Consider the following 18,580-nt stretch of genomic DNA (forward strand, 5'->3'; position numbering starts at 1 on the left):
TTTGAACACTTCTCCAAAAGGTGTGTACATTTTGCATGTTCATGTTATTGCTATACTGCCCTCCAAAAACTAAATTACTTTTCACTAACTTAGACATTCCCCCAAGGTGCCTGAAGGTACCTGATTAATGGACTTTTCTACTTTTTGTCAACATGATAGGAGAAAAATTTTATCTTATTTATATATATATATGTGTGTGTGTGTGTGTGTGTGTGTGTGTGTGTGTGAAGATGGTGACCATTTTAAATTAATAGGCAATATGTAATTTATGTATGAACTGCTTCTTTCTATTCTTTGGCCCTTTTTCTATCTGGTGGTAGTTTTCCCATTATTTGTTTATATGAGGTCTTTAGTTATCTCCTCAGGCCTTCCTTGAACCTCTGTCTAAAATAGTAACTGAGCTGTTGATCCTCATGTCAATCTGTTTAATCCTCTGCAAAGAACTACCACTGGCTATTTTTCTCATTGGTTTATTGTTCTCTTTATTTTAGAATATAAACTCATCTATCTTGTTCATCACTCTTGTCTCCATCACATAGATCCAAGCCTGACTCATAATAAGCATTCAGATATTGTTGAATGAATGAGCAAAAGAATAATAGAATCAGCCTATGTATGTCATAAACATTTAATTGTTTTCAGTTTGTATGATATTTTTTCCCAGGGGAAGCTTTACATTTTAATTTAGCCAAATGTATCAATATTTTTCCTTTATGCCTTTTGGAGGTTTCTTGCTCCAAGTTTATAAATAAATTTACTGATCCTCCTTTGAAACCTCTATTGTTCCATCTTTTATATTCAAATCTTAGAACTCTGTAACATTTATTGTCATATAAAAAATAAAGGATCTAGTTTTAATTTTTCTCATAATAGTTGGCTAGCTAATTGTCATTCACTGAACTATCTTTCCTGTATGGGTTTAGCATAACAGCAAACATAAACTACATTTCCATGGATTAGGTTTTTTCCTGGACTCAATCAAATTGTTTTAACTACTATAGATTTATAACATGTTTCAGTAGTTGTTAAAGCTGATTTTCCCTCATTTCATTTCATTTTTTATGGCTAAGATCATATATTTATTTTTCCAGATAAATTTCAAGATCATTTTTGCTAAGGCTGAAAAAATTATCTTAAAATTATTTTAGAGCCTTTGGTTTGCAGGTTCAGTATATTGAGTGCCAGCTTGTGAACTAAAGGGTTGCCAACTTGATACCCAGTCAGGGTACATGCCAGGGTTGTGGGCCAGGTCCCCAAAAGGGGCTATGTGAGAGGTAACCACACATTGATGTTTCTTTCCCTCTCTTTCTCCCTCCCTTCCCCTCTCTCTAAAAATAAATAAATGAAATCTTTTTAAAAAGTCAGAAAAAAGTTATTTTAAAGAACTAATAATATGCATATATGGTATACATAGTATATGCATTTTACAGTTTTAAAAATCTTTATCTCATGAACAAAACTGATAAAAATTTAGTTTGTTCAGAGTTCATGTTATTAAACAAGTTATTTCTTAGGGAAATGGGTCAATGCATGTGAGAATACTTAGCATCCTTTGACTAGAGGGATTTAGATTTGAGCTTAGATATATTATGCTAGAACTTTTAAGTATAAATGGGTCTTATATTTTTAGGCATGACTTGAGTATGATGAACTATTGACAACTTACCCTCATTCTTAATCACCTATTTTGGATATGTTTTACAGAAGATTAGATACAAAGAAATTTAGCCCTAGTTATTATTTTGTTTCTCATGAGCTGTTTAGCCCTTGACAATTGACAAACTGAGTTTCTGAACCTCTGCTTCATCATCTGTAAAACAAGCATGTAATGCTCATTCATTCACTCATCAAATAATATTTTATTTACCTGCCTACCTTTGAGAATTGTGAGGATCAAGTACCAGAATTCTGGCAGTTTTTTTTTAAATATTAAGGTCTTATGTTAAACATTGAACCTTCAAAACTTTTCATTTGCTTATCTCTAGTCCCTTAAGGCATAAGCCAGTAAGAACAAAAGAATAGGCCAGAGACTTCCATAAATTTTGAAAGCTGGAAAGTAGAGAAGGAAAAACCAGAACTTGTCACCTGGTATCTCTGAAGGCTAGTATTGAAAAGAGGAGGGTGGATTGGAAATCTAAAAGCAGAGTCCCTCCCCTACCATGCTGAAAGATGAAAAAAAAAAAAGAGTTGTAAGGATGAGGAATGAAGATGGTGGTATACTGGAAGGGAAAGTTGGGATTAGGACTGAGGGTAGTGGTAGAGTCATAAATCTTCCACCATAATAGGAAGTCAAAAGATAATGCTATTAAAAAATTAAGAAACAGAAGAATATGTATGTTATTAAGAAGATAATTGAAGATGAATCTACACATCTTCAGTAGCCACACACCTACAGTACCCGCACAGTACTGGAAGTGATTGTGTAGGCCATGGGGAGGACTAGAGCTTCTTTCATTTTAGTGTGAGCCTTAGTAGTACTGTTACTTGGTAGGCTTTTAAAACTATGTATATATATTGTAGTGACAAAAATTAAAAAGACAAAAAGACCTTATGCTATTGTGAAAAAGTGAGTCTCTCTAGCACAAGACTTGGCATTTGGTGTTTAATCAATGCATGTAAAATGGTTGAACAAATACCATTCGATTATTTAGAAAACTCCAATTATTCCTTTATTGTTGGTGCTATGTAGGAATTAGAATTAAATAATGTACTTTAAGGATTGATAACTAATATATTTGGAATATCACCATATGAGAAACCAGTATTTTATTTTTGAGAATTCTAAGGTGGTAGAAGACCTTTGAATAAAGTTAAACAATAAAATGTTTTATTTGAACTTTGGATGTATTTCATACTTTTCATCAAGAAATTTTGGGGTTAAGAATACATGTGTTGGTGTATGTTTATCAAGATGTGACACTATTTTCTGTACCAGAAAATCTCTATGAATCAGGCACTAATTTAGGAGCTTGATAATGTTCCCTGTGCCTTTTTCTGTCTTTGAATTCAAACTCAGTCTGCCTCAAGGTAGGTAGTATTAGACAAATCCTGGTACCTAGTTCTTTAATACTGTGAACATAGTAACTGAGTTTGGGAGTTAAGTTACCTCTTCCAAAAGGATAATCAGAATGTCAGATGCTAGAGATTTAGTTGTAGTAGCATGATCTCCTACTTGAAGCAAAGTATCCCTCCAGAAAGTTCAAAGTTCTTCTAATATTAGAAGTAACTTGTCAATAAATAGGTTGAGTGACTATTCTCAAGGAAGAATGTTTTGCTAATGGAATTGCACTATGGAATGGGGTCCAATATTCATTTGTAAGTGTCTATGAATTTGTTGGGAAAGAAATGCTAGAGAAATGACCAAGAAATAATATTGTGTGACATTAATGAAGAAACAAATATAATTCATTTTTCTTTGTAAGACACAGGTAAGTTTGACTCACATTGTGCGTACCTCTGTATATTTTGTATCAATTGGTCTAATATCTTAAACATGCACTTTGGCTTTGTAATCTCACAATTTTACACTCAGAGGTATTGTTTGACTAAGCCACCATGATTTTTTTACCTACTTATGTAAGAAAATTATTTCACTTGGAAATGGCACCTAAGTAAGAGTTTCAAAAATGAAATATTGTGACTGTTAAGGTTAAATATGTAATTGATTTGGGTGTCTTCTATATAACCAAGTGAATTGAAAACCATATTTTAAAATTTTATTGTCCCTAGAGTGAATTACTGGAATTTAAACAACAGCAACAGGAGGAAGAAAGAACCAGAAACCATCAGGCTGAGCACAGGAGGTATAATGGCTAATAAATTATAATCCTTAGTTAAAACAATTACCTATAAATTGTTTGCAGTGTTTTAGGAAAACATTATAGTAATATCGACTAGAGTTTTGAAATTTATATTATCTTTTTAATCTTTTTATCATGTGGGTGTGGTATGTGTGTGAGGATGCCAGTTGCTGTACACACATGTACATGCATATACAGTATCTACTTTTTCTGGATAGGTGGCATTAGTTTACACTAGAAGACTGAATTATGCTCTCAAGGTATATGTTTATTTATATTATATTTCATTTGCCTTCCATGGAAGAAAGCATCTTCATCCTTTGAGATGATGCTTTAGAATGATTGAACTAGTACAGATGGTGAGATACCCATACTTGAATACAAAAGCTCAGACAAAAACTACCATAAAGTTGTTTTATACTGACTAACATATTAAGAAAAAAGATGTTGAAATAGGACCATTAAGGATTTTTTAATAGTGTAAGTGCTCTCTATTTTATTCCCCATAGCTGGCGCTCAGTACTCAGTAAAATACCATGTTGATGTTGGGGACAGTGCTAATAGCCACCATATCTGTCATTATTATGTTAGGATTTTCCTGAAGGGCACTTGGGTTGTTTGAGTTAATTGCAGTGCGCTTGAGTGATTTAGGAGAACAATTTTATTTAAAGGCTCTCATGGTTTAAAGGAACAAATTCTTCTTTTGAAAATTAGTAGTTTCTTTTATATGTCTGAATCCCACTATCACTAATGCATATTTTTAAATTGTGGCAGTTTCATTTTGTAAATAAGATGTTAAAAGGTGTTAATGGAGACATTGAAATCAATAACAAACTGACAGTAACCAGAGGGGTGGGAAGAGGGAAATAGTGGGAAAGAAGGGAAATGGACTTAAATGAACTTGAATGAGGGACCCCTGGATGGAGCCAAGGAGGGTTGGGATTGAGGGTGGGAGGTGGGTGTGGGTAGTCGGGTGTGGGGAAAGTGGTGGTGGGAAAATGGAGACAACTGTATTCAAACATCAATTCAAAAAGGAAAAGAGAAAGAGAAAGAAACTCCCAATTCTATTGTAGCCACCAACTCTGGATGTTGCTCATTTTCTTTTGACTAGATTATACTGCTTCCATTGCCCAGTAAAAATAGTTTTAAAATGTCAAATGTGAATTTATGTGTTCTCCTCCAATTATAAGGAAACATCAAAATTCTGATGCACTGGTTAAACTATTTTATTGGGTAAGAGGACCCCATTACTGCTATGTATTTTTTTATAAAATAGACCACAAATTAGTTTAGTCTTTTATAGGTTTTTTCTCATTTTCTCTTTAAACGTTGTTCTACTAAAAAAACCTGATATTATATAACAGTTGTTAGTACTAGCCAGTTATTTCTCTGGATTTTTGAGGATTTATTGGATAGGAAAGCTTCAAGCATCTTAGAGATAGTGATATGTCATATTAATAAGCCCTGTTACCAAGAAATTGATCTTCAATAGGCATCCAATAAAAATGCAAGTTAACTGATTAGAGGTGGAAAAGGTTACTTTTGTTTTGTTATAGGAACCTTGACCCTCATTCTTTAGGTTTATTTTCATACTGCCGAATACTTAAATATTAGTGGGGTTATTTATTGGATGTTTTCTACACCTTATTTTCTCTTTGTATTTATTCTAGTTAAGTGTAGATCCAAGTTTAATCTGTGAGGAAATCTCTCAAGATAATAAACTTAATAATCAGGTTTGAAATAACTGATCTAGTCTTTAAACACATTTTTTTGTATTCTCAGTCAGTTTTTGGAGTTTGTTTATTTTGTCATTTAGAGTTTACAGTAAGCTGTAAACTCTATCATATTTTCATATGATAACATTCTTATGTTATCATATGAAAATACTCATCCAGTAGCCTCTTAATGAATAAAATAGCTGGGTTTGTTCCTGCTGAGAGCAACAGCACAAGCTACATAGTCTGTATGTAGGGGACATAAGAGCTCTTCTCCACGGACATTAATTTTATTAGAGTCAAAAAGACAATGTGCTTTATACTACTTAGAAGTTCACATGTCCAAAAATTCAACCCTGAGTTTTATAATAGAACATTATGGGATTCCTCACAAGGTTTTCAGTGAACCCTCTAATGGTTGAGCTTGAGTGCATCTGCACCTGAGTCAGTCTAACTTTCTGAGTAAGAGAAGAAACTTTAAACTCCAGAGAGAAAGGACAGACCATAGAGGTTAAGGACTTGAAAGGAACTGGACCATGAGCTGAAAACTAGAATGAACTGAAGTGATTTATTGAAACTTGAACCATTCTCGAATAACATTTTTTATCCAAATTAACCCTGGGAAGAAAATCCAGAGCATTAGTTTGACAGCAATAAAATGTATGTATTGTACTTTCTAATACTAGTAAACAAAAATATAAACTGGTACTTTTTTTCTATTTGAATTCTCATTAGGAATTGAGAAATAATCTCTTTACCACCCATAATCTCTGGTTGACCCCTGTGTGTCCTTCTAGTAACTGATGCTCAAAAGTGAATCGCATCACCTTGTATGCATGACAAGTCACCAGTCTGCACAGTGTCTAACTGAATTGAGAGAAGTGGACAGTGAGCAGTTTTGCAGCCTGCACTCACCACCACGGGTGGTTTCAGTAACTGTAGCTGCAGTAACAGAGGCAGGGAGAGGTGGGGATCATGCGCCTGGATAATTCATTCATTTACCTTTTACATAGTTGGGTATATGAAGGCTTTGTTCTCAGCACTGGGAATAGATTTAACAAGGTAGAGAAGGTCCATGGCTACATGGAAATTACAAACTGGAAGAAATAAGCAGCAGTCAATAATTTAGCAGCAAGATTATTTCAGATAAGGATACATACCATGTGGACCACACCATGGGTGTGATGTTGATGGAGAGATTGGACGTGATAATTCCTCAAAAAAGAGGTGACATCACAGGACAAGAGCTAGTCACAGAGACTGGGGACCAGAACATATGGATATCCCCTATTCAGGCATAAGAACAAATGCAAAGGCCTTAATGGGGGAATGACCTTGGACTTTTTGGGTCCAAAATGACTGGATTATAGATGGTAAGGAAGAAAATATTAAGAAATAAGGTAGGGAACATAGGCAGAAGCTAGAAAATATAAGATTTTATAAGCCAGTGATTTTATTCTAGGAGTAATGGAAAGTCAGGGAAGAGTTAAGCAAAAGGAAGGTAGGCCCTCTTTCATGATTTAGTAAGCTGGTTATGTGGAAATGGATTACAGAGGCAGAACTGGAAGCAGAAGCAAGATGAAAGAGGATAGCAATTTGGACCAAAATGGTGGCCCTGGAAAGAAATGGGTGAATTTGAGATATGCTTGGTTGGTAGAGCCAACAGGACTTTTAGTGGTTTGGATATGGGGCGGCACAGGGATGTTGAAGGAAAGCCCATTTTTGTTACTGACAAAAAGACTGGACATAAATAGCCCTAGGGGTATGAGCAGTGAAGAATACCATTGGTTGTGCTGTTAAGTGGGGAGCAGGGTCACCTTTCATTTCCTTAATATGCAAATCTCTAGCTCAGTAAGATATTGTTCAATCTGTGTGCTGAGAGGTCCTGGAAAGGTAACTCACACTGAGCTCTGCAGGGAGCCAGGCTGACCAGATATGGCACTTGGGTAGATTTTATGGTAAGAGTAAAAAACCTTTCTAATAACTAAGATGTAATCAGTGTTTCATGGGACTTAAAGTTGCTGAGAAAACAGCAACACAATAAGCCCAAGATCCAGCAGGGCAACATGGGGTTGGCATTTTGGGTATCCCTAAGCAAGCACAGACAGACAAAAAATTGTCTTACTTTGCCACTCAGTAGTCATTATCCTTAAAGTCCCCAAAGCTCCCATAGTCATGGACTTACAGCTTCCCACCATGTCCACATTCTGCTAATCTTCATGACTGAACAAGAGGCTAATGTGACTGAGGCCAGCCTACCCTTCCTCCCATAAACATGTATGGAGCTGCTGATGTGCACCAGGCACAATGTTTCTAACAAGAAGCTGATGGTCTTAATGACACTATTCCTCAGTAATTTGGTGACATCATAGGGTACCTATCACAATGTTGTTTCTCCAGCCTTTGCTTCCCTGACTCTACTCATCCATACCGAGGCAGCTCAGAGCATGCTGTTGCCTTTACTTTACTTTTTTATGTTAAATGTTTTTAATTTAAAAATTTAAATTTTTTAGTAGGACAAGTATATCCAAGTCCATGAAATGAATATTTAGAATGATTAATTATAAAGTGAAAAACCAGGTAGCCACCTCCAGAAATAGAATATAATTAACATCCCACAGTTAATCTACATTCTGACTTTTAAAATAATCATTTTCTTACCTTTCTTCAAGGTTTTACCTCCTATGTGTTAAATTTAATTTCTGAAATTGGTTGCTGCAAGTATGACTGACCATCAGTGAAAGATGTACCCATTACATCTTTGAAAGCTTGGGTTTCCCTCTTAATATTTCTTTTCCCTCGTACACTTGTCCCAGTCCCTTCTATTTTTCACTTGTGGGATTTACCTTAGCAAGACTGACAGTGGAGCACAGGGCATATGGGAGGGACCATCTATCTTGCAACAACAGTGGCACAGAGCTATTTTTTGTTTTTCTTCATGTTTTCATTCTTATAAAGCCTTTATCTTTCCTCAGCCTCTGGGGCTCATGCTTTGCCTGCCCTGACCTTTAAGGGTCTGGTTGCTTGGGTGAAGAAGGTTCTTGAACTGATAGAATATAGGCCAGTGAAACTGAAATTAGCAACTATGCCCCCTCTGGCCAAGCCACCACCCACAACTGGCCCCAGCTCCAGCAAAGGACTGCTAACAGCATGCCATGTGATTAATGTGAAAAGAAGTTTCTGTAGATTTCTTCTAAGCTGAAGGGAGGAAGCAATCCCCATAGTCAGTCATACAGTACATTAGGTTCTCAAAAATCTCTCAGCCTTGCAACAAGCTTTTCACTTACACACATTTTTCATTGTTTTAAAGGGTAAATAATGCTTTTCTGGACCGACTCCAAGGCAAAAGTCAACCAGGTGGCCTGGAGCACTTTGGAGGCTCTTGGAATATGAATAATGGTAACAGCTGGGTGAGTTTTTCCTTTACTCTTAAAAAATATCTTTCAAATTTGAAGAACAAAAACAATGAGAATTTAAAAAATATGTTGCGGCCTTCTCCCCAGATATTTTTTCATGTGCTGTTCAGCTGTGTGATGGGCAGTCAGCCAGGGTGATTATTGCAAATTCCACAATAGCTTCTGAAGAAGGGAAAAAGTCCTGATTTCAGCTCTGGCCAATTGTAGTAAAAAATGACACCTGCCCTTTGTTCTCAATGTGATTTCCTGGACTGTAAGGCTTTTTATCACTCCTGGCCTAGACCCATGACAAAACAAATGAACACTTTTTTTTCAGGAATATTTTAAATGAAATATGCTTATAAAAATAGCGAGCATTCTTTAGTAATAATTTTTTTCAGTGAGACTAGCGTATCAAAGAAACCAATATTTAATTTTTCATTACAAAATGATTTTTAATAAACCCTACAGCAAAAGGCACTTTTTAAAAATGAAATATTGATACAGATTTTTCTGAAGAAAATCTTGCAACTTGTAATATGTGTTTAATGTGTTTTGCATGCTTTATAATTTAATTGAAGCCCAGGTACATATGTGTCCACTCAAAAAAAAAAGGAACAGATATATATCTTTAAATTGGTAAAATATAACAAAATAATCAAGTGCTTGCTGACCTGCAAACTCTAGAGATGATCACTCTTTAATACATACTTGATCAGGTGTGAGTCAGTTGGTTGGACATTGTTTTGCAAGGCAAAAGGTGACTGGTTCAGTTGGACACATGCCTGGGTTGCTCATTTGATTCTCTCACTTAGTAGAGGCAGCTGGCAGCCAATTGATGTTTCTCTCTTGCTCTCTTGCTCAATATTTCTCTCCCTAGTTTTCTCCCTCCCTCCCTCTCTCTCTAAAAAAAATAATAAATGAAAAAATTAAGAAAAAATAAATACTTTATTGACAAAAGGTCATTTTTGAGAAGACAGTCTGTTAGGAATTTTACATGCATGTTTTCTTAAAAGATATCTAGTAGTTAAAATTGATAGGTAGATTTCACAAATTATATATAGTGAAGAGAACACAAATTTCAGGCAAATTTGCAGAGAAGGTATAGTGGATGTTTTTATTTATCCATAATGCATGCTCATGTGCATCACTACGGCATTTAGAAAAGAGACAATATGGAAGAGGGAACAGTTTTTGCATCATGAATTACAATTTGCAAATTATTGACTTATACAAATATGTGAGTAGGAGCCATGTGGTAAATGGAGCACTCTGAGTTTAATACATTATCCAAGTTCAAGGAATTATAAGTTATGAAACATGATTGAAACTCAGATTTTAGACAACTTTGAAACTTGCTGCACATTTTCTCCTCTACTCAACTACTGCCCAATGTAGAAAGTAACTAAAAAAATACTTGGGATTGAGGGGAAGATGATGGGCAAGAGTAAAAGAATACTGCATGGGCTGCTGCTAAGAGAATAAGGATTGGGCTCACCAATGACTTTTGGTAGGCCTTATATGAGTGAACTATAAACCTTTGCTTGGGTTCCTCACAGATTAAAAAGAGAGGACTGTTGTTTTCTTATGATGTGATATGAGTGAGGATGATTAAAGTTTTCTTAGTAGTGCAGTCATGTCCAAGTCCAAAGTGATTGTTGGTTCTTCTCTTACTTGAAAGAAACATGATAGAAAGATGAGAACTTCTTCAGGCTCCCAGCTCTACCTCCACGTTTACTTACCTACAGACATCCCTACCTGTATGCCTACTCTTTCTTGTGAGCCAGTTTCTATCTTCTTCACTGTCTTTGTTCTACCAATACTCTACCTTATCCTGAATTATCTATCTCAACTAGAATATGCCCATCAGCATAAAATATTAAGAAATATAAATTATTTTGCTATTACTTTTCTTCTTGCTGTTTCTTCCCCTTTAGAGAAAAACTTCAAGAGGTGTCTATTCTTGCTGTGTGTATTTTCTTTCTTCCCATTTCTTTTAAACCTACTCTAATCAGGTTTTAGACTTTTCTAGTCCTACAAAAATGTTCTTGTCATGGTCACTAACAATGTCCACATTGAAAAACTCCAGTGGTTATATCTGTCTTTATTTTTAAGACCTATCAGCATCATTCCTCGTGATGAATTGTCTCCGCCTCTGTGAAACTTTCTTTACTTGGGTTCTGGGATACTATATTCTCCTGGGTTTCTACCTATTTCAGTGGCCAACATTCTCTTTGGTTGAATTTCCCACATCTTTTTGTTCTCTCAATATTGTAGTGCTTCAGGGATCTACCTTCTGAACATTATGTTCACTTAATATCTTGGTGGTCTCATTTCATTTTCATGAAATGACATAAATGCTTGGGAGTATATGCTTATTACTCCCAAAATTTAATTTCCAGCCTAGATCTCTTCCTTCAAATTCTAGGGCTTTATATCCATTTGTCTACCCAACATCTCTATTTGCATATCCAATATACATTTCGATCTTAACATATCTAAAACTTAACCTTTATTCCCTTTACCTTAATACTCTACACTTTTTCCTGTTTGCATAATGGTGCAACCCATCTCTCACATCCCTCCATAGATAATCCATCAGGAAATATTCTTGACTCTTCTAAATATATCTAATCCAATAGCTACTCACAACCTTCACCACTATGATCCTGCTTCCAACTTCTATCAGTGATCATCTAGATTCTTGAAAATGTCTCAAGTGGTTTCTTGGCTTCCATACTTCCCCACCTAGAGTCTGTTCTTTGTATGAGAATGATCCCATTGAATCAGAAGTCAGACCCTGTCCCTCTTATGCTCAAAGTCCAAAGTCCTCCAATGACTCCCTTAACTCCCTAGATCACTTGAAGTAAAAGCCAAAGTCCTTGTAGGAGCCTACCAGGTGCTACATGATTTAGACTCCACTTTACCCCTCTGGCGCTGTCCTACACTGCCCTTTCTCATTGTTCCTAGCCATGCTTGCTTCTTGCTCTTTTTTGAAAACTTGAGAAACTGGATGCTCTCACCTTATGGCCTTTGCACTGGATGACCCCCCTATACTATCCTCCAAAATATCCATGTTATTCCTTCTTCAAGTTTTTTAAAATTTCTTCTCAGTGAGGGTTCCTCTACCACTTATTTAGTGCTTCCACCTGTGCCTTTACCCCCAACTCTTTCCAGGCTCCACTTCTTTTTTCCAGAGCACTCTGCAACTTCTAACATAATTTACTATCACTTAATTATATGTTTTGTTGATTATTTACCCTTAGTCTCTCCCTCTGGTGATATATGTTCCATATGCCATTAGAGCAGGGCCCTTTGGTTATATTCCAAGCATAAAACAGTGATTAGAACTTACCATATGCACAAGGAGAAGGGTGGCTGTGATCGAGGGTAATCAAACAACACAGATTTAGCATTAAATGATGTGATACACTAAAATGACTACATATTGAATTTTAAAAAGCTATAATATTAAACACTGGATGAAATAGATATTGGATTTAAAACAATGAACAAAAATGGGAGACAATGCCAACCAAGAAGATTTGAAAAAAGAACAATTTTAGTAACAAAAAACATAATCTTTGAAATTAAAGCACTCAATGAGCTTATCATAATAGAGGGAATACAAACTAAGAACTAAATCAAAATACCATTTCTCTTCTATTATTTGGCAACTGCCCCCCTGCACCCCTGTAAAATAAAAGATTGGCAATATACTCTGTTGGCAAGGCTGTGGAAAAACAGGTTTTTCACACATTGTTGGTGCAAATTCAAAATGATGCAAGCACTATGTAGGTTAATTTGTTACTATGTTCCCATAAAATAAAAACCAGGCCTAGACATATTATAGAAAAGTTCTAATAAATGTTCTAGGAACAGAAGATTTCAAATGTCTGGAAAGATTTTCCAGATAAATCAAAAGGAGAAAGTATTCCCCAAAATGATTAAGCAGGTGAATGGAACTTTCAATCAAAATTTAGCAAAGACTATACAGAAAAAAAAAATGATAGACCAGTCTCACTCATAAACATAGATTCTTAAAAAATTCACAAAATTGTGATAGACTCTCTAATGAATTTTTAAAAGGCATAATATGTCCATATCAAATTGAATTTATTCCAAAATGCAAGCTTAGTTTACCATAAATGAATAAATCAACAACATAAAAAATAAAATAAAACAAACAAAAATTTCACCTCATGAATTATAGGGCAAATACCACATGATTATCTCAATAGTTAAGAGAAATCATTTGATAAATTTCAATATACTCATTTGTGGTAAAAAAAAAAAAACTTCTGGCAAACTAGGAACAGAAAGAAAATTTCTTTAGTACAAATAGGTAGTTACAGAATAGCCATGGGAATGTAAAGTGCAGTATATGAAATGAAATAGCCAAAGAACTTATATGCATGACCTATAGACATGAACGATGGTAGGGGAATGGCCTGAAGGAGTAGGGGGTGCTGGGTGGAGAGGTGCAAAGGGGGGAAAATTTGGACAACTCTAATAGCATAATCAATAAAATATAATAAAAAGAATGTATGGGCACAAATAAAAAAATTTCTTTAACCAAAAGTCAGCAAAAATCTATAATAAAAATACATCAAAAACATTTACTTGGCCCTGGCCAGGTGGCTCAGTTGGTTAGAGTATCATCCCCATACACTGAAGTTGCAAGTATAATACCTGGTCAGGGTACATAGAAGAATCAACCAATGAGTGCATAAATAAGTGGAACAAGAAATTGATATTTCTGTCTGTTTGTCTCTTTCCCCCTTCCTCTCTCTCAAAATAAATGTAAAAAACTGTTTTATTTAAATTGGATATAAGGATTGAAAAAATTTATAAATCACAGATAATACAGAATATTGACCTGATAATATCCATTGATCTTACTTAGATTTTCCCAGTTTCATTTCACTGTGTGTGTCTCTTTGTGTGTGCATTTAGTTCTATGCAGTTTTATCACATATGTAGGTCCATGTATCCACCAGAGTACAGAAGATTCTGAACAAGTTCATTAACACAATGATCTTTATAGTGTTACCATTTTATAGCCACATTTATGTCCTTCTTAGAATGAGTCCCCATACATAACCACTGGGAACTATAAGACTGTCTCCATTTCTAAAATTTATTATTTCAAAAATATTAATATAAATGGAATCACATAGCTCCGGTAGCTCAATTGATTAGAGCATCCCAGCACACGAAGGCTGTGGGTTCAGTCTCTGGTCAGGGCACATATAAGAAGCAACCAGACTTCCAGCCAAGATAGAGGCGTAGGTAGACACACCGTGCCTCCTCGCACAGCCAAAATAAGGACAATAAAAATTTAGAAACAAAAAAATAACCAGTACTGACAGAAAAATGAACTGTATGGAAGTCCAACAACCAAGGAATTAAAGAAGAAATATTCATCCAGACTAGTAGGAGGGGCAGAATCAGGTAGCCAGGCAGAGAGGGCTTGCAGCAAAGCGGCAGCTGGTGGACCCAGTGAGGCAGCGGATCGTGGAGGGGTGTGGCCCACAAGGTTCCTGGAGGAACAGGTGGTCCCACATTTGCATGCAGATAAACCAGGCAAAACTGGGGAGCAAGACAGACTGCACAACCCAGTGTTCCAGCGCAGGGAAATAAAGCCTCAAACCACCAATTGAAAACACCTGGGAGTTTAGATATGGGGAGAGACTGCAGGCCTCACAGGAGAGTTCGTAGGAGAGATCCACAGGGTCCTAGAACATACACAAACCCACCCACATGGGAATCCAGCACCAGAAGGGCCAAGTTTGCTTGGGGGAAGTGGGGAAAGTGACTGAAATTCATCAGAGAGCAGAGCAAGCACCATTGTTCCCTTTCGGGCCCTCCCCCACATATAGCATCACAATTCAGTGACGTGGGTTGCCCTGCCCTGGTGAACATCTAAGCCTCCACCCCTTACTACATAACAGGCAGGTTAAGACAAACAAATGGCTCAAATGAAAGAACAGATCAGAACCCCAGAACAAATACAACTAAGCAATGAAGAGGTAGCTCTCCTATCAGATGCACAATTCAAAGTACTGGTGATCAAGATGGTCAGAGAATTAATTAGTTGAGTTTGGTTGCAAATTAGATGAAAAAATGAAGACTATGCTAACTGAAATAAAGGAAAATGTATAGGGAACCAACAGTTATGGGAAGGAAACTGGGGCTCAAATCAATGGTGTGGAAAGAAGAAGAAAGAAACAACCAAACAGAAAAGTATGAAGAAACAAGAATTCAGAAAAATGAGGGGAGGCTTGGGAACCTCCAGGACATCTTTAAATGTTCCAACATCTGAATTATAGGGGTACCAAAAGGGGAAGAGAAAGAGCAACAAGTGGCAAAGTTATCTGAACAAATAATAAAGGAGAACTTCCCCAATGTGGCAAAGGAAATAGACTTCCAGGAAGTCCAGGAAGCTCAGAGAGTCCCAAAGAAGTTGGACCCAAGGATGAACACACCAAGGCATATCATAATTACATTACCCAAGATTAAAATGAAGGAGAGAATCCTAGAAGCAGCAAGAGATAAGGAGACAATTACCTACAAAGGAGTTCCCATCAGACTGTCAGCTGAGTTTTCAAAAGAGACCTTGCAGGCAAGAAGGAGCTGGAAAGAAGTATTCCAAGTCATGAAAGGCAAGGACCTACATCCAAGATTGCTCTATCCAGCAAAGCTTTCATTTAGAATGGAAGGGCAGATAAAGTACTTCTTAGTACTTTAAAGTCAAGTTAAAGGAGTTCATCATCACTAAGCCCTTATTATATGAAATGTTAAAGGGACTTATCTAAGAAAAAGAAGATAAAAAAACATGTACAGTAAAATGCCAGCAAACTCACAATTATTAACAACCACACCTAAAACCAAAACAAAAACAAACTAAGCAAACCACTACAACAGGAACAGAACCACAGAAATGGAGATCACATGGAGGGTTAGCATCAGGGGAGTGGGTGGAGAAGAGAGGGGGAAAAGGTACAGAGAATAAGTAGCATAGATGGTAGGTAGAAAATATGGGGAGGGCAAGAATAGTATGGGAAATGTAGAAGCTAAAGAACTTATAAGTATGACACATGCACATGAACTAAAGCGGGGGGAATGTGGGTGGGAGAGGGTGTGCAGGGTGGAGGGAAGTGAAGGGGGGAAATGGGACAACTGTAATAGCATAATCAATAAACTATATTAAAAAAGTAACCAATGAGTGCATAAATAAGTAAAAAAACAAATTCAATATCTCTCTTTCTCTCTCTTTCTCTTTCTCTCTGACTCTAACTCTCCCTTCCTCCTTCTTGCTAAAAATTAATAAATAAATTTAAATATAAAATAAAATAAATGGAATCACATAGTATGTACATTTTGGGATTGGCTTTTATTCTCCAGGGAAAATAATTCCCTGGAGATCCATCAAAGTTTTTATTATTTTTTTATTTTCGAGTAGTATTCCATGATATGGGTATACCAGTTTGTTTAACCTTTCACCCATTTGAGGACATTTTTTTTCCCGTTGTTGACTATTTTATATAAAGCTGGAGTGAACAAATCATGGAAAATAAATTAAATAAATAAACGACAGATAATACAATTATCTACCTAATACATACAAAATAATGTATTCAATATATTCAAATCATTAGAATAAATAGGGCCCAGCAATGAATATGTTTTATAAATAAAAAGTTAACCTTCTATACACAAGGTTAGTGTATAGAATATATTAAAAATGTGTCAATTATGGATGATGACTGAGATCCCCCAAGGAATGAGAGAGGAGAGCTGGAGGAAATAATGGAAGCAGTAAAAAGTGAAAGACAAAAGGAAAGGAAAAAAATACGATAAGACTATGATGAAAGCCAAGGAAAAATAAAATAGTTTTTTGAAACATAACATAGACACTTAAGCAGTAGGTTTCTGGTAAATATATGTTGGTAGGCAAATTAGATAAATCTTTACTTTTAAACCTTTCAAAATTTAAATCATATTCTTCTCATACTACTTAATATATACTTACTATTTGATAATTTAAAATTCCTTTTTTCCCATACTACTTAATATATGTTATTTGATAATTTAAACTTCCTTTTGTATTTGAAAATGCATTTTTCTTCCCTAGAGTTCTCTGTTAGTTTTCAAGTTGCACCTAGAGTGGGACATTTAAAAAATCACATCAACTGATCTTTTTCTGATACCAGTAGGTGAGACCCTTTGGGATAATATGGAAACTCTAAATCCTTTGTTTTTAATGGCAGTTAAGTATATGTCACGACCTATGAGACAACCTGGGATTTTAATTTTCCTAGAGTGTTAGAACAGCACTAGACTGAATCCCAGGTAAATGTGGTCCACCTTTCTATGGTGGAGATTTCTTGACCTTTATACATAGTTGACAAGGAGGGGACTCATTTACGCTATCTCCCTTTCTCAGAGTCTCCTTAGAAGTCACCTTCCTGCTGCCTAATACAATACAACTGTACTCTACATATTTCCATTTCAATTGCTCTGTTCCACACTGTGTTCATCCTGTCCTTGCTATAACTTTGGAGATGGATGGCAATACTTGTGAACATTATTATTTGTAACCCACATCAGACTATCTCCAAGAACACAGCCATTGGACCATCACTCAAGAAGCCATGCATTGGTGACGAAGACTATTTATGCATCTAATGCAAGGGGACTTGAAAATTAAATCATTTCATTGGGACTAAATTATTAAACCTGATTTAGTAAGTCACTTAAACCTGATGTAGTAAGAGTATTTTTTGAAGGAACTTCACAGTGGTTTACAAAAGATTTGAATTGTGTTTTGCTGCCTGTAGTAATTATATTTTGTTTTGTTTTTTCTTCCAGGATATATAAGAAATGTTTACTTAACATCTGGCCTTTGTCAACTGGCCTTGAAAACACCCATGAGATACTTTCTTTAAGTGCAATTTTGTTCACCATCACTGCTTTCACCTTGACTTCAACTGACTACCCACACAGCTAGCTGAGCAGCTGGGTATGACAGGTTTCTCACTGTCATTATTTAAGCATGTTTGCAGGTGCTGATTACTAAACTCATATTTAATCTCTATTGCCAATGAAATGTTACAGTATTTTTTGTACTGGTTTTGCCTCTTATTGGAAGTATAATTACAGCAATGTTAGTAAGATAGAATATGAGAGCATTCTTTGATGCTTTCTGGTTAGTGAGAGCTATGGGTGCTGCATGCATGTCTGTCTAAGCGGCTAATTCTCAGATCAGATTAGGAAAGCTTTGGGCTCTTTTTAGCTTTTAATCCCTACTTTCTTAATTCAGTGTATAAATGTGAGCAAAAAATATTTTAATCTCTTTGAAACAAATTAAATAAATTTTGAACTACCTTTGTATAAATGGTTTACTTTTATTTTAAATGAAAAGCTCTTGAGTTTTTCTCTCTTGAGGGGTCTCATTTTTATGTTCTCCTTTATAATTCATATAGATAAATATAGTACTGGAATCACTATGGGATCAGCTTTGGTCTGATTTATTTACTAATACTGTTTCTCTGGTTTTTCAAAGTGGGACAGTTAATTTCCTGAAAGTACAATATTTCTAAAAATTAACCAGACACAAATGTAGTTTGTAAGTGTTTTGGAAAATTGTCTTTGCTGTATGGAACCT

The 18,580-nt window shown here is 35.7% G+C and overlaps 1 protein-coding gene across 1 annotated transcript in view; it reads left to right on the forward strand.

Moving 5' to 3' along the window:
• Nucleotides 1–18,310, forward strand: part of EPSTI1 (epithelial stromal interaction 1) — a 118,727-nt gene extending 100,417 nt beyond the window's left edge. The window contains exons 9-11 of the mRNA XM_045839129.1: nt 3,730–3,803; nt 8,826–8,925; nt 17,785–18,310. Coding sequence (XP_045695085.1) covers nt 3,730–3,803; nt 8,826–8,925; nt 17,785–17,793 — 183 coding nt within the window. The 3' untranslated portion in view covers nt 17,794–18,310. The remainder of the gene's footprint in view (nt 1–3,729; nt 3,804–8,825; nt 8,926–17,784) is intronic.
• The last annotated feature ends 270 nt before the right edge of the window (nt 18,311–18,580 follow it).

This window comes from Phyllostomus hastatus, unplaced genomic scaffold (assembly GCF_019186645.2).
Source record: "Phyllostomus hastatus isolate PE091 unplaced genomic scaffold, TTU_PhHast_1.1 phas_contig_29, whole genome shotgun sequence".
Taxonomy (NCBI): domain Eukaryota; kingdom Metazoa; phylum Chordata; class Mammalia; order Chiroptera; family Phyllostomidae; genus Phyllostomus; species Phyllostomus hastatus.